The sequence below is a fragment of the Triticum urartu genome, chromosome 4, assembly GCF_003073215.2.
Source record: "Triticum urartu cultivar G1812 chromosome 4, Tu2.1, whole genome shotgun sequence".
Classification (NCBI taxonomy): Eukaryota; Viridiplantae; Streptophyta; class Magnoliopsida; order Poales; family Poaceae; genus Triticum; species Triticum urartu.
The window spans coordinates 505,143,945-505,158,990 of NC_053025.1; the positions used below are offsets into that span (position 1 = coordinate 505,143,945).

General features: G+C 41.7%; 2 protein-coding genes across 8 annotated transcripts; both read right to left on the reverse strand.

Moving 5' to 3' along the window:
• Positions 1-573: 573 nt before the first annotated feature.
• Positions 574-4,126, reverse strand: LOC125552307 (small GTPase LIP1-like). Of its 2 annotated transcripts, none has more exons than XM_048715809.1 (7): positions 3,751-4,126; positions 2,694-2,785; positions 2,467-2,586; positions 1,800-2,075; positions 1,609-1,662; positions 1,397-1,524; positions 574-1,225 (listed from the first exon to the last, which is right to left on the reverse strand). In XM_048715809.1, the coding sequence occupies exons 1-7, from the start codon at positions 3,854-3,856 to the stop codon at positions 1,033-1,035; spliced, it is 969 nt and encodes a 322-aa protein (XP_048571766.1). In that variant the 5' UTR covers positions 3,857-4,126; the 3' UTR covers positions 574-1,032. The 2 variants fall into 2 exon arrangements, with proteins under 2 accessions (XP_048571766.1, XP_048571765.1); XM_048715808.1 differs by having other exon boundaries at positions 1,800-2,104; positions 2,467-2,608; positions 3,751-4,119.
• A 342-nt stretch (positions 4,127-4,468) lies between these two features.
• LOC125552305 (cell cycle checkpoint protein RAD17) lies at positions 4,469-14,721 on the reverse strand. Of its 6 annotated transcripts, none has more exons than XM_048715801.1 (12): positions 14,302-14,721; positions 13,681-13,741; positions 12,439-12,521; positions 10,665-10,712; positions 9,305-9,361; positions 8,586-8,685; positions 8,063-8,373; positions 7,571-7,940; positions 6,600-6,725; positions 5,466-5,679; positions 5,333-5,393; positions 4,469-4,954 (listed from the first exon to the last, which is right to left on the reverse strand). In XM_048715801.1, exons 1-12 carry the CDS (start codon positions 14,530-14,532, stop codon positions 4,724-4,726), a joined length of 1,893 nt encoding a protein of 630 aa, XP_048571758.1. In that variant the 5' UTR covers positions 14,533-14,721; the 3' UTR covers positions 4,469-4,723. The 6 variants fall into 6 exon arrangements, with proteins under 6 accessions (XP_048571758.1, XP_048571762.1, XP_048571760.1 ...); XM_048715805.1 differs by having other exon boundaries at positions 12,439-12,525; positions 14,302-14,439; XM_048715803.1 differs by lacking the exon at positions 13,681-13,741 and having other exon boundaries at positions 12,439-12,525.
• Positions 14,722-15,046: the final 325 nt, after the last annotated feature.

Below are 15,046 nucleotides of genomic sequence, written 5' to 3' on the forward strand. Positions count from 1 at the left end.
AAATGCTGTTATACTACTATATTTATTTGGTATTATAGGCGTTGGTCTATTTTTCATATAAACTTGAATAAACTTTAAAAGATTGACTTAGAAAAAAACTAATATTCCTTGTGTTTGGGGAAGGAATGAATGGAGTACTCCAAGGAGTAATTACCAGAGTCTGAGCACGGGCCTTCTCAGTTAAGACATTCTTGTGTTTAGGGGCATTATGAATTCGCGTTGGGAGCACACACAGAAAATGAAGGAAAAAAAAAGTGAAACACAAATAATGGATATATTGATCATGTGGATTGAAGGATGGTAGACACGCACACACCTTTATTTTTTATGTAAACTAGCTAGCTAAATTAAACTCAAAGTGCTATTGCAGATGCAATCAGGCAATCAACAAACAATGTCATATTTTCCTCGAGAAAAACCGAGTATTATAAGGTGCATACGCGCGCCACCACATGTGAGGAAACATTCAAATAAATGATACTCCCTCCGTCCCAAAATAAGTGTCTCAACTTTGTACTAGCTCTAGTACAAATTTGCACTAAGCTCAAGACACTTATTTTAAGACGGAGGGAGTATATTATTACTATGTTTTTCCTGTTCCCACCTTTTAAAATCTTGCATCGGCCCTAAGAAGTTTCAGGCCACTCCAATTCCTAATTTATAAGTTACAGAAAATGCAACACTAAAGATATTTTTATCCTATATCACTGTATAGTCCATTGTCCCCTGCTCTTTTGCTATGTATTTCTCGAACCGGGGTGCCATTTTCCAGTTACTTGCATTATGGAAATGACAAGTAATCACTATATTGAATGAACAGGTATGGAGGAAAAAGAATACAGGAGTCGCCACTAGCAATCAGCTAGAGACTAGGCCAACAAAGAAGACCAACTGGGCACCTTCCGTATGCTGCAAAGGAAGGCATCGGATGGTTCATGATACCAGCTGGAATCCAACACCACCAAGGCAGCAGATGCCATATGCTTCCCAGGTAGCAGGTGATGCCCTTTAAGCCTTTTGACATCCGCTGCATTATACATTAAAATTTTCACGGCTTGTTCTATTGCTGCTCATCTCAGTAAGCGATGGCGAGGAGAATCTGTGATATCTGTAGTTATCTGAAGAAAACACCGGCAGCTGTGGGTCGAGAGTTGGTGGTGGTGGGAGGTTCCTTTGTGCCGGCAGTGGTGGTACCCCATTGAACATGAAGTCCTCGCCGCTATAGCTGCAAAAATGTGTGCATAAGTGCAACTATACAACATGTTTAATATGGGCTCACAGTTATGCTTGGGGTGACAAAAAAGTTCTCCTTTATACTTTGCTTTCCATTTATTTGTATGCGTTGTGATTTCTTTGAGTGGGGGAGTTGAATTTTTTTCATGTTAGGCATGCTCACCTTTTCCTTTGAAAGCTATCGGCATCATCTTTGCGAGTCACTACAGGAAGGATGCTATCTTCCCTTGGAGTAAGAGACCAGGGACTTGGCACAGCAGGTTCGTTCGAGAAATATCTTCTCCTGATCAACTGAAAGATGCATCCCAACAGCATTAGCAGATGAAAAAAAAAGGAAGTATGAAAAAGCAAATCAATGAAATAGTTGAAACAAACCATGCGGAAAAACTTGGTCACAGCTTCTTTGTCATATCTTGCTTCTTTGGCAGCCTGCAATCAAAGGTTAGCATGTTATGCAAAAAATAACTGAAATGACAAAGAACGAAAAAAGATGGCTGTTCCATAAAAGAACGTAAATTGAATGTAGAGCAAGAGATGAGCAGAAGGTATTCAACAAGAAACCTAACCGAGATGAGACCAGAGTTCCCAGGAAAGCTCTCTGTGAGCGGAAGTTCTTCACTGCGAGGAAGAAGACCCCGCTTTTCAATCCATTGACGAGCAAGATCAACAATACTTCCACTTCTGACTCTAGAGCCATCGCTTGGAACAATATCCACTTTGTTAGCAATTACAAGGTAAGGCACTGGAAGTCCTCCTGGTCCACCAGATCCAAGTATGGCTGAAAAGGTGCCTGTTTCCGCAACTTCAACTGCCCATTTATTCAAATTTGTCTTGGTCTTCCTCTGGGAGAGGTCATAAACAAAAATGACACCTGACGGACAATGTTGGGAACAGTGAATGTTGTATTTGAAAGAAAAAAAACTGTTGTAATAAGTATTTCTCTATGGATCTAAAGAAGAACGAGTGTTTCTAAGAGGTTTCATCAGCTGAAGCTGCTGAACTAAGTGGAGCAAGAACAACAAATACAAAAGAGCTGTTACAATCTCAGGACTTAGGCATTAGCAGCTGCAAATATAAAAACAAATCCTTCCCTTGAAGGGTTTTTGGGTCAAATAACAACTAAAATAGATCAGCTTGCTCATACAGTACGAAACTACTAAAGATAGGCCGTGCTGGGTACCAAGATGTATAGAGCAGTAACACGCTGGTAATTAAGAGAAAAACGTCATTTACCATTGATTTGTGTATAGAAAATCGAACGACAAGCTTTGTAGCGGTCATGCCCTGAGACATCCCAAAGCTCAACAAAGAAATTCCTTTCAGCATCATTACTGATGTTATTAGAAGACCCCCCTGCACTTCCACAAGTAACATGCTGAAATAATAACAGTGACAATGTAAGTGGATTTAAAAAAGTGCAAATGGTACAAGCTGGGAAAGCACAGAGCAAGAGCACCTACTTTAATGCCCACCGCACATCCTACTGTCTGAGCTGGTCGAGCAATAGCAGATCCTTCTAAGATGAGATGCACCAGTGAAGATTTACCAACACCTGAGAGAAATAAGAGCAATATTAAAATTTAATACAACTGAAGAACCACCATATTCAGAAGAGTACAACAGCATGCAATTATGGTGTGGTTTTTTGACTACCGATTCTCAGGCGCATACAAAAGGTTCAGCCACTGTTGGTGTAACAGAGTAACTTGTATGGGCAGTTGAGCACAGTTCAGAAAATACAGTAGAAGGTTGCATTGAATATATTTTTTCTGTGTTTCTAAGGGCGGCGGATGCAATAAGGAGCTTATAACAAATAAATAACCAGGTTCCACGCATGGCCCTAGTTCAGATTTTACTTGGCATTGCTTCATGTTGTAGTCCAGATCATGGCGTGACGCATAGCAGGACAACATCACAAATTGCAGACACCACAATACTTGTTTCAGAAAAAAGAGAGAAAATCCTTCTATACCACTGAATACGGCTATAGTCCGTAGTTGCCACAGCAAAACTCCCTATTGTAGTTATCTCCCCTCCAAGACCCAAATATTAAGTGCATTGAAGCATATGTGAAACGAAGGTTGCACTTGGTGATCTTTCGGTCAGATTTTTTTTGCGCCCAAGGAAAGGATTTTCTAAAATTGATTGGCGTGCTTACTGAATGATTTGTACATACAAAAAGTAAACAAATGTAGTGGTACAAGGGCAAAGGGACGAGTGTCTCCCACTCCATTAGGCCTCCCAATCACCCACATCCAAGCAGGAAAAGTTCAGAAGGATGGACCATTGTCCCGACCCAACTCACAACACTCCTTTCTGTACTCGATTTGTTCACCATGTGTGATCCGAGGACGAAGGCGGAACCGGACACTGACGAACAGGCTCTCAATAGGCAATTCACGATCATCAATAACACATGCCTATTCTACGTTCTCCCAATCTCACGCCATTCGCCGACCACCAGAGGTTCCAGGGAGTCACAGACGGGACGGGAGGCACGGGGAGGAGAGGACGGACCTGAATCGCCGACGACGAGGACGCGCACCTGGCCGAAGGGCCCGACGCCGCTCTGCTCCCGGCCGCTGCTGCTGCTGCTCCGGGCGCTGCTGTCCTTCCAGAACATGGCCGCCGGCGCCGGCGCCCGGCACGGCCGCGCCCTCAACGAGGCTAGATCACGAGAGCGGTGGGCGCGATTCGAGCCGCCGGGCGGGCAGGAGGCGGAGGCGACGGAAGGAATCTCAGGCGAGGAGGGCTGAAGCACCAGCCGCGAAGGAGCATTCCAGTTTTCAGGGGGGTCGTGGCGGGTGCGAACGATGGCCTGACGCTGACGGGAGAGACGAGAGTTGCGTTTGGCGTGCGTGTCGGTCGATGCTCTGCTCTTCTCTTCTCTTCTCTTTTCTTCCTTTTTTATCGGTTGGCGGATTGTGATGGCGATGTGAATCTTACGCGCAGGATTGACCTTGGATTAAAGAATGCACGCTTGGATCCTCTTGGCCGTGTGGCACATGACGCCGTACAGTAAGTCAACATCTGAGATCTCCTGCATCTGATCTGACACTGGGGCGCATGATCTAGCTCGGGATTGTTCTTTCCTTTGACACGGGATTTGCTGCGCGTATCGGCCAAACGCGCACTGATTGCTTGCGTCACACATACGCACGGCGTCGGCGAGCATGCAACTTGCTGTGCTGACCGAGGAAATGGAAGCGAGCCAAACAGTAGTAGGCAGTTGGACTGCGCAGAAATAACGAACATGGCCAAAAACACACTCAGAGGTACTTCTGACGTTTTACATGTTGCTCTACTATACTAGCTCCGTAACTAAATATAAGATGTTTTTGCAGTTCAATTTAAACTTCAAAAGCGTCTTATAGTACTTAGTTACAGAGGTAGTAGTTCCTAAAGATCTCTACCAAAACCCCTCAAAAGAAAAATCTCTCTACCAAACTAGATTACATCTGATATGAGATAGATCAGCATGGTTATACTTTTACCATTCTTCTATCTCATCTTCATCTTCTTCACAGTTACTCCCTTCAGCACCAAGCATATCAATGGAGTTTGGGCCACCTGCGACGTCGTGGCGCGAGGGGTTGTTTCTGGCCATATCATTGTGGGGGCTTATCCATCTCTCGAAAGGCCTGAAGTCAGTGACCACGTCGGAGAAGTTGCGAGAACCAGACGTGCTGGACGGATCAAATCTTTCTTTAAGAATCAGACCCTGCATTGTTGTTTCCAGCAAAACGAAATTACTGATCATCAGATGCCAGCTGACAAACATGAATAGAATGAAAATGGAAAACTGATCAGCGCCACACTGATCTAAGTACAGCTATGAACTTTCATCAGCACGGTACAACATTAAAGTAAAATGAGATTTATATATTCAAATGAAGAGCACCTGGATGTCTCAAAAGCCTAGAACGAAATTTTATACATGATGACTTCAATCAAAAAGAAGAAAAATGTGATATCAGCATACAGTGACGCTCACGATGTATTTTCTTTATTACAGAAGACAACGTGCACAAAGATGGATACATAACTCATTTTTCAAGATCAAGTTAAATGCATGAAAGGTAGCATGGTGTCAAATTACCTTTGTGGATCGAAATGTACGCTCAATTTGCCAGACCTTCGGGCTGCGTATTGTATGCCATCTGCTTAGGTCAAATCAGAGAAAAAATTATTAGCCCAGGATCCTTAAAAGAATTGTATTGATAAGCAGGTACCTTGAGGGTGAGGGATGTGCATTTCCAAAAAGAACTCCTCGTGCTGCAACAGAAGCAGCAATAAGTTGTGACATGTTTTCTGACTCATTTGATTCATTTACAGTCCAACGAGCCGATGCGATTGGACTGCCAGCAAGAAGGCAGTCTGCCTCACTCAAATATGACATCACAACCCATGCATCATCAACAGCATCATCGTCGATGAAATCAACAACTGTAAAACATCAATACGAATTCATTAACAACTAAAAAATAGTGAGAACGTACTGTCAATAGTTGAGCACACTATTTCCTATAAAGAAGCTAGAGTCAGGGTACAAAACTAGAATTTAGTCATATTAGAATATACCAATTATATGGCTCATTGATTCATGTTCATGTGACCGGCAGTGATGCATGACAGAAGTTAACATAAATACAGCATGTTTAGTTAAAGCAGCAACTTGTCTATAGCGCCCTACATCCACATGAGTATTTTTGGTAGTTCTAGAATCACTGTTTCACAAATGAGCATGAGATCAACTGGCAGCTGTGAGCCTCTGACAAGCATAATTGTGCAGTATACAGTATATCGCGCGAAACCAGATTGATGTTAAAACTATCATAAAACTACAGGTTTAAGGACCAATTTCCCAGAACTAGATATTTAGGGGTCGATTGTATCTCAAAAACTACGATGCTCTGGGGTGCACCTATATCGTCACCTGGTCTGACCATCCGGGCCCATATGTTGCTCTCAAATTCTTGATCATTTCCATGCTGAAAATTGCCATGTTGGATCAGAGGTCAAGTGATTTGGCTTACTAGATGGAACCAGTCCAGGATTAGTGAGCATGACGTGTGAGTTTGGGCAGGAATTTAGTAGTTTTGCAATAGCATTGATCCCTAAATTTGCAGCTTTGTGGAATCAATCCTTATCTCTGCAGGTTTATGTTTTCACCTGGTGTTTTCATGAAATTTACTCCATAATACATGATGTTGCCCGACATGTACAATCAAGTAAAACTCATATGATGTAGCCCGCCATGTACAATCAAGTAAACTCATATTCAAGAGCGAGCATAAGATAAAAAGAACAAAAGCAAACTCATATTCATAATGCTCCTTATATAAGTAGAGCTCTCTACTGTTTACCATTTTCATGTAGAAAGTCAGCAACAGTCCGTACTTTTCCGTGTGCTTGAGAAAGAATCATCTCTGGAACATCCATTTTTAGTGGATTCCTTCTTAGCTGTTCTTTGAGAGAAAATGAATCCAGATCTACAACACAAAATATGACAAAGGTTCAGAGACCAAAAGCTAAGTTATATATAAATGATGAACACCGCTCTCCCACACATGCTGAAAAACACAACCTTCCATCCCATAGTCCAGTAAAAAAACTGTTAACCCAGGCAAAAGGTACAAAGTAGACTGTACTGGTGTGTAGCCAGTAACCACGATTCATTATCGAAAATGTGGAATTCAAGACATGGAAATCAAGTAAGTACTCCCTCCGTCCCAAAATAAGTGTCGTTGATTTAGTAAAACTTTGTACTAAGTCAGCGACACTTATTTTGAGACGACAAAGTAAATTAAGGAAAATGAAGGTAATATAAATCAAGCACAAATTCCAACCATGATAAATGCTGCAAAAACAGACAGGAATAGCCAAACGAAGAAAATATTCTACAATAAACAATAAAGGTACATCACTATAGAACTTATATGTTAAAGTTAGATCAGATAGACTGAAAAGGATGTGTGGTCATTGTTCAATAAACGACTGTATAGGTACAAAAGAAACTAGCATAGAAAATGAACTACTCCCTCCGTTCCAAAATAAGTGTTGTGGTTTCAGTTCAAATAAAACCACGACACTTATTTTGGAACTGAGGGACTAGCATATAAGATGGAATTCTGTCTAGTTCAAACAAGTCAATTAGAAAAATGTGAATAAATATGTTCCACGAAACAACCTTCAGAAAAATAAAGAATATATAGACATTTCAATTTAAATCAATATATGCTGTTTTAATTAACCACACCGCGAAATGAAGATCTATTTGAAAAGGAACCAAAGTAAAGAAGACAATTGTACAGAAGATGGTATAATCACTACGTACCAATGTTGACATCACCATGTGTTTCCCTTTTATTGTGCAAAAACTTCCCTAATGCATGAAATAATGTAAGTGTCTCATCCCTTCCGCATGGAGAATGAATTACAGAGCCAAGGCCATAACAGTCCTGCGCTGGAGCTAGAGTAGCATGACCCTTTAAATCCGACAAAGAAGCACTTATTGCCAATGCAGAATCTAGCCTTCGTGGATTAAGACAATAGTATTGAAGAGACATTATCGCATGTCTGATATCACCTCCACAAGATGTAGCAATTTGATGCACTAATTCTTCAGTTGTGCCAGAGCTTTCTTGTTTGCATATCCTAAGAAGAATTTTTTTTATAGAACTTACGGTTACCGGATTGAAAACAATCTGCATAGATATTAATGGTGCACTATGAGGGACATGCACCGAAGTTCAAAAACTTGTTACCATTATGATAATAAAAGCTGCCAAATAAAATCTGCAGTTATAGTTATACTGGGCAAGTGTACCTTATGAGCACCAGCACCTTGAAGCAAGGACTCAAGTTCCTCGGAGTTCCACGTTGCAGTATCATTAGCCTCATTTTTGTGATGGTGAGTAAGTGAAATGACAGTTGGTATTTGAGTACTTTGAATTAGTCCTGTTAAACATTTCCCCAGTCTTGCAAATGAAGCTTTTCCACTTGTTACAGGGATGTCATCAATCAGAATGATAATTAGCTTTTTTGGGGATCCAATGCTGGTTGGAGAAAGCAATGAGTATTTCCTTATCTTGTTCACAAAATTTTCAAATTCTTCCAACTTGGATACATACTCAAGTTCTGCAAATGGTCATTGAAAAGAAAAAGAATAATCAATTAATAAAAGGCGCTCGCGAGTCATAAATGGAAAGCTGATTACGTACTAGACTACTAAATAGTAAATCATGAATACAATAGAAGTGCATGGACTTTGACCATACTTTTATCAGAACATTATCTTGCAGATAATTTGCAGACTAAGGGAGAAAGTTTAGACCTCAAAGATAGGTTACCTGAATTAGCATGCACAAGCTCAGCCCATAGTGTTGGTACTGGGGTTGTCCACTCACATAAGTCAGCTCCTATCTCAGCAGCAATCGCTTTGACAGTTGCCTGCGGTAAGCAACAAGTAGTAAATTATCACTTATCAGTTAATACTTCAACAAACAAAAATACTGATAGTTAATTATCGTGTTCTTCTCTTAGCTTAAGCATTGAGAAGTAACATCCTCCTTGGCAAATGAGGAGATGCAAAAAAAAAACTACCACAAACAAAAGAAAAGGAGTACAGACAGTTGGAGGATGCATTTGTGTCGACTAAAAGCCACTAGCATTCATGATATCATTTCTTTTTTTAGAGAAAAGGGGGTGCTGCACCGCAGTTCTGTTATCAATATTATTTCAAGTTGGGGGTGAATTCTCTTCTTTTTTTTCTTTGATCTGCTATTACCCAAAATGGGTGGTATTTCAAGTTGGGCATGTATTCTCCTTTTTTTGTTTTTACAACAACAAAAAACTTCTAACCTTGTATTTTATCCACTACTACCACAAATGGGTTGGATTTTCAACAGGTCAAGTAGAACCTGGATTCATGATGTGCCATATCATGTCACTAAGAATCAAAATGCTACCCCAGCTGATTTGATACAATTGATGACATGCCTTGACTATTTATGGTTCCGCAAATGAATATGAAATACTGTGAGAATACAAGCATGAAGGAAGTACATACAGATTTTCCAACACCAGCTTGGCCAGTAAGGACAAGACTCCGTCCTCCAAATGTTCCCTGCAAATTTTGCATATGCACTGTCAGTATTTCTCTATTATGAAAAATAATACTCCCTCTGTAAACTAATATAAGACCATTTAGATCTAAACGGTCTTATATTAGTTTACAGAGGTTGTACATAAAAATAAGAAACGGTAACTAATTCATGCCTAGAAGTTCAAGGTGCAAGATATATTTGGTAAAATTTGAATTTAAATCCCTTTCTCACCATCACAGGCAACAATGGACTGATTCAGAATGTTTCAAGTTGAAGAGGTTTCTAGGAGTAGGCGTGGAAAATTGGGGGGGGGGGGGGGGGGGGGGGGGGGGGGGGGGGGGGGGGGGGTACTAGAATCTTGAGGTGTTCTAGGGCACTAGGCCTCCACTTTAAACTTCAAAAAGCATTTACAAAATCTAAAAGAAATTAACAGCATGTACATACCATTTCATAAATTTTTAGAATTTAAATTTCACACACAACTCAAGAAACAAAAAGGACAAATTTCCATGCCTAGAAGTTCAAGGTGCAAGATATATTTGGTAAAATTTGAATTTAAATCCCTTTCTCACCATCACAGGCAACAATGGACTGATTCAGAATGTTTCAAGTTGAAGAGGTTTCTAGGAGTAGGCGTGGAAAATTGGGGGGGGGGGGGGGGGGGGGGGGGGGGGGGGGGGGGGGGGGGGTACTAGAATCTTGAGGTGTTCTAGGGCACTAGGCCTCCACTTTAAACTTCAAAAAGCATTTACAAAATCTAAAAGAAATTAACAGCATGTACATACCATTTCATAAATTTTTAGAATTTAAATTTCACACACAACTCAAGAAACAAAAAGGACAAATTGGTCTGTGAATAGTGCCACAACGATATATTGATGCTAGATGTGAATTGGTACTATTAATAGCCTCATCGTCCTCTTCGTTAATGAAATTGTGAACCAAGTTTGGATATGTGTGTATTATCTTTATGCCACTAGTTAATCTGTTAATGTCAGAATTTTTTGTGACTTTTAGGTGTTTTTTTATGGCCTAGTGCACTGGTACACCTCAAGGATGCAAGTGCATTCTACATGCCCCCAGAAAATACTAATCAGTGACCGTTCTAGGTACTGATAAAAGCAATCAATGCCAATTTGAGAACTGTAAGTGGAAATAACAGAAGAATAGTCCCATCTGGTTTGCAGTAGCTTATCTTCTGATTATCCTAACCCATCTCATAGAGTTAATATATCATGACCTCGGTGAATATGCAGATTATCCTAAACATATTCCACTAAGTTGGAATTTTTTTCCTATTCAGTGCATTCAAAGAACAATCACCTTTGGTGCCTTCAGCTTTTCTTCCAACCAGTTCTTTACATCTTCAACCTACAAGGAGACAAATGAATATTACGCATAGAAAGTTCCTGCTCATTTTATAAACTACTGTTTAATGTACAGATTATCACAAAACTGTTTTTGAGGGTCAAATTCACATAATCACATGTGCAGGGCATTTTGTATCTAGCTATAGGATCAACCATGCGCCAAATTTTCCCATCTGACCTGACCACACAGGGGCCATCATGCAGCCTCTCGGTAGCGATGCACGAGAAACCCCTCTGGACCACTAACCCCACACATACTCCTGCTGTCGGCATGGTAAAAATTTGAGCAATATCTTCACTGAGCCGTCCATACCATATCCAAAGCAGCATATGCACAATCTTTAACACCAAAATTGAGCAATATCTTCACTGAGCCATCCATACCATATTCAAAGCAGCATATGCACAATCTTGAACACCAAAATTGAGCAATATCTTCACTGCATTGATTGTTCAGAAAAATTTCTGGACACAACATGGGTACATTGCTGCTGAAAGAAATCATAATGGGTCCGGGCAGTCAGATTGGATAGGAAACTGGGTGTGTGGTTAAACCCATAATGATTTAATATAAAATACCCGAAATCTGTAGTTCTGTGAAATTGGTCCTTAAATCTGTAGGTGTGTGATAGTTTTTACATCAAATCTGTACTTCTGTAAAAGTTACTCTATCGCAATGATTGAGAATCACTCTACTGATCTATGAGTCAATACAAGGGTCTCAACTCAACTGGTTGGAAAAGTGAGTGATTAGTCGACTGGTCAAGGGTAACGTTGCGCAACTCAGTGTACAACAGCCCATTATCAGATTGAGCTCACATCAGATCAAGCCCATCCTGAAGGAGATACACCTCCTAGCGAGCCCGGATCAACCCTAGCTCCCTGTCTTCCTCAGGTCAAGCCGCTGCCCACTGTAGGGGCGACTGAAGGTTGTCACCACCACCAAGCTCAGGCCTCAGATAAGTGAACCCCCTCCTCTCCTTCCTCCTGCTCTGCTCTGCTCTGCGCTCCTCTCCTGCCTCTCACGCCTCGCTGTGTAGGTACTATCTAGTGTGCAGCTGACTAGCAAATAGTTAGATGATTAGTATCTAGTATGAGCAGCATGTACATGTGTTAGTTGTGTAGTTTATCTTCATATGAAATTGTGATTAGCTTGTGGACTCTGATTCAGCAAGTAATTGTTTACATGTGCCTCTGGCAATCTGATATCAAGATACTGTGCTTCTGATTCAGCATGTAGCCATGTAATTTTGCCTCCCTCCTCCAAATTGTGTAGCATAGGCTAGTAGTTGTCGCATTTGTAGCAAGTCTAATGCAAGGCCAGTATTTGACTAATCCAGTAGCAGATGAGACTAGTCACAGATAGTCTATGAGTAAGTACGACAGCAACTCGACTCATAAACCTTGGTTTTACGCATGGTGAAACTCAACTATGAACAACTTCAATTTATACATCAACACCCTGATGCAGTACAAAGGTTTTGAAAGCCAGGACGCTTAATGCAAAAATATATTTACAGATGGTGCAGTACCTTAAGAGATTAAACCAAGCAGGTCCATCACAGAATGAAATAAAACCAATGATATAGACAATATGCATATCATAATATATACTCCCTCCGTCCCATAATATAAGAGCGTTTTTTGCACTAGTGTAGTGTCAAAAACGCTCTTATATTATGGGACGGAGGGAGTATATATGTAGCTACAACAGAAAAGTGACCAACCTTCTTTTTGTGAACAGCAAGCTCTCCCAATGAGAGTGGTTTATACTTGTCAATCCAAAGCTCTTCCGTTTGACGCATAGACCCTGCCTAGAAGTAGACTAATCAACATATTTAAAAACTTACAGGGTTATAGACAAAGGTAGCTTTACTTATGTAATAATTTTGCTACATTTTTAGAAACGACAAGAAATAAAGGCATGAACATGTCAGAATTCTCTGGAAGAAAAATCTTGGTAATCTACAAATAGGAAAGAGAGGAACTATTAACATTACTCAAGAATAGAAACCTATGTGGGTTATATAGTGTAAGTATCCAGATGGTTGAGATTTTGTTATATGGCTGATTCTTGCACGTCATTTCGCTGCTTGTCCATGCCGCAAAAGGCCAGGAAAAGTCAAGTCAGCAAAAAAGGGGTAAAAAAAATTGTCTATGGCCATGGCTTAATGCACAACATTCATCCCAAAGTAACAGAACACTTTATTAGCCAACATTTATATTCCTTGCAAGAGGATCCTGTGTGGCTTAAATAAATATAGAACAAGTTCTCTAAGCAGCAAACGTAATGATCAAGTATGAAATCAAATTAAACATATGCTGGAAGTGATATGGATAACTGGTTTCCTTTCAAAGGAGCCTCTTGAGCTGCTGAGTTATTCGAAGATTGCTGAGCCCAATCAAACTATATAGTCTTCCATACATGAAGATTTTCACATTGACACTATCGTGTCTGATACAAAAGATCACTGACAAGTAGGTAAGCAACACAGCCTACAGGACAGCGTCTCATTTCCCAGATGTTCTGTTAGCGTATTATTTAGAACTGTGGCAATCATGAAATATATACATGCTGATGTAGGCAAGCATCATAGCTCCGGTACTGCAAAGAACATCTAATTGAGCATATGTCCAGTGTTCTAAAATCTATATAAAAAAGGTTGCAACTTTAGGGAGTTTTATCAAGTACCAAAGAATCCATGATTTAACTGAGCTACACTGTACAAAACATAGTCAATTGAGCAGCTTAAATATAACACTATGTAAACTTCCCAGTCAAGTAGTGACGAAACAACTTAGTATGTTGAACAATGAACAGCACCCCACTCAAATAGCAATGCAATTTGTGTTGGTTTAACTGGCGCGCGTGTGTGTGTGTGCGCGCGGGGGGGGGGGGGGGGGGGGGGGTGCTCGAAAAGGTGTTTGTATCGTATGAATAAAAAATGGGAGTTGGCTAGGTAAAGTACCTGACACACCCAAGTCATTTAGACATTCCGAAAAATCTTCAGTTAGCATGTCGAATTCATCCTTTACAAGACGAGAGAACACGTCAGTAAAGCATCGAGCTATTTTAACAGGAGAGACATTTGCAATAAATCAGCTTGTAGCTCTGGTTGAAATCAGGCTCAAATCTCCTTGTAAGTTTAAGATCACTAATCATACAAGAGCGCAAGTTCAATCTCAAGTGGTTGTCACTGATAAGAAATATATCTACATTCTGCGATATCTAGTTCAGAACTCTTGTCAGCAAACACTGCCACTTATTTTATTGCCACTGAAATGAACATGAAATGGTATACAAGGGTTATTTTTTGTTTGTGGTGGTGGGGGGTAACGGTGATCTAGTTTTTGAGCTAATGTTCGCATCCAGCTAATGCAGAACACAGGAATCGTGAAACTTAACTATCAACAAATGCATCGACCCAAATTTGAGTTCAGAATCATGACCACTGAAAGTAACCATGGGTACCCAATCCGATAAGTCAGAGTATATCACATTCCTCTAAGATCAACCGGATCACAGTACTAGCTACGCGCACCATACAGCATTTTTAACTGCAAGCAGAACTGTAACTCGAGTTTAGCACCTTCAGGGAGCCGGACAGCGCGGTTTCCGAAGCACGACGGCGCCCCCTTCCCCCGCTGCTCCCGCGCCGCGGCTTCTTCCTCGAGCTGCTCGGCGCCTGCTTCGCCGGCGGCGCCGTCGCGGGAGTCCTTGTCTTGCGCGTCGACGGGCCGCGGCTAGCCGTGCAACGGCCCCCGCCGCCATCGTCGTCGGAGGAAGAGGACAGGACGACGAGCGGCGGCCGCTTCCCCATTGGGCGCGGCGGGGGCCGCCCGTGCCGATGACTAGGGATTAGGGGTAGAGCTCGGGAGACCGCCCGGCGAGATGGCGGGGTTCGTCTTTGCTCCGCCGCGCGCGGTGGGGTTGGGGTTTGGGTCTAGGCGGGGATGGAAACCGGCTCGACAGCGGGAGAGAGAACAGACGGCTTGTGGAAGGAAGCGATGGGGCCAAGTGGGCCGAGCCAGGGCATCTCTAACCGTGAAAAAGGGCAAAACTGGCCCTTTGGCCAAAGTTCAGCACAAAATGAATCATTTTTCAAAATATTCCATAAAATGACTCTTCCTGCATGACGCCCGCATCCGGAGCGCCATGGTCGACCGCACGATGCCTTAATCAAGGGCGTCATACTGGTCGCCGCTGACTTGCCACGTTGGCAGGGCCTGGTTACATGGCGCCCCAAGCCAGGGCGCCATGCTCAGCAGCATGACGCCGCAGTCCAAGGCGACATGCCCCTTGAATCCACAAAAATAGGTGGCCCCTTCCTTTCC

What these genes read in the sequence shown, in the direction of transcription:
- LOC125552307 (XM_048715808.1), bottom strand. Translation starts at nt 3,856, where the DNA reads ATGTTCTGGAAGGACAGCAGCGCCCGGAGCAGCAGCAGCAGCGGCCGG. An exon ending in TTTCTATACACAAATCAATG is followed by an intron (nt 2,105 to 2,466) that starts GTAAATGACGTT and finishes ATTGTCCGTCAG; the next exon opens with GTGTCATTTTTGTTTATGAC. An exon ending in GGAACTCTGGTCTCATCTCG is followed by an intron (nt 1,663 to 1,799) that starts GTTAGGTTTCTT and finishes CTTTGATTGCAG; the next exon opens with GCTGCCAAAGAAGCAAGATA.
- LOC125552305 (XM_048715801.1), bottom strand. Translation starts at nt 14,532, where the DNA reads ATGGGGAAGCGGCCGCCGCTCGTCGTCCTGTCCTCTTCCTCCGACGAC. An exon ending in TTGCTGTTCACAAAAAGAAG is followed by an intron (nt 10,713 to 12,438) that starts GTTGGTCACTTT and finishes GTCTCCTTGTAG; the next exon opens with GTTGAAGATGTAAAGAACTG. An exon ending in TGACTTTCTACATGAAAATG is followed by an intron (nt 5,680 to 6,599) that starts GTAAACAGTAGA and finishes GATGTTTTACAG; the next exon opens with TTGTTGATTTCATCGACGAT.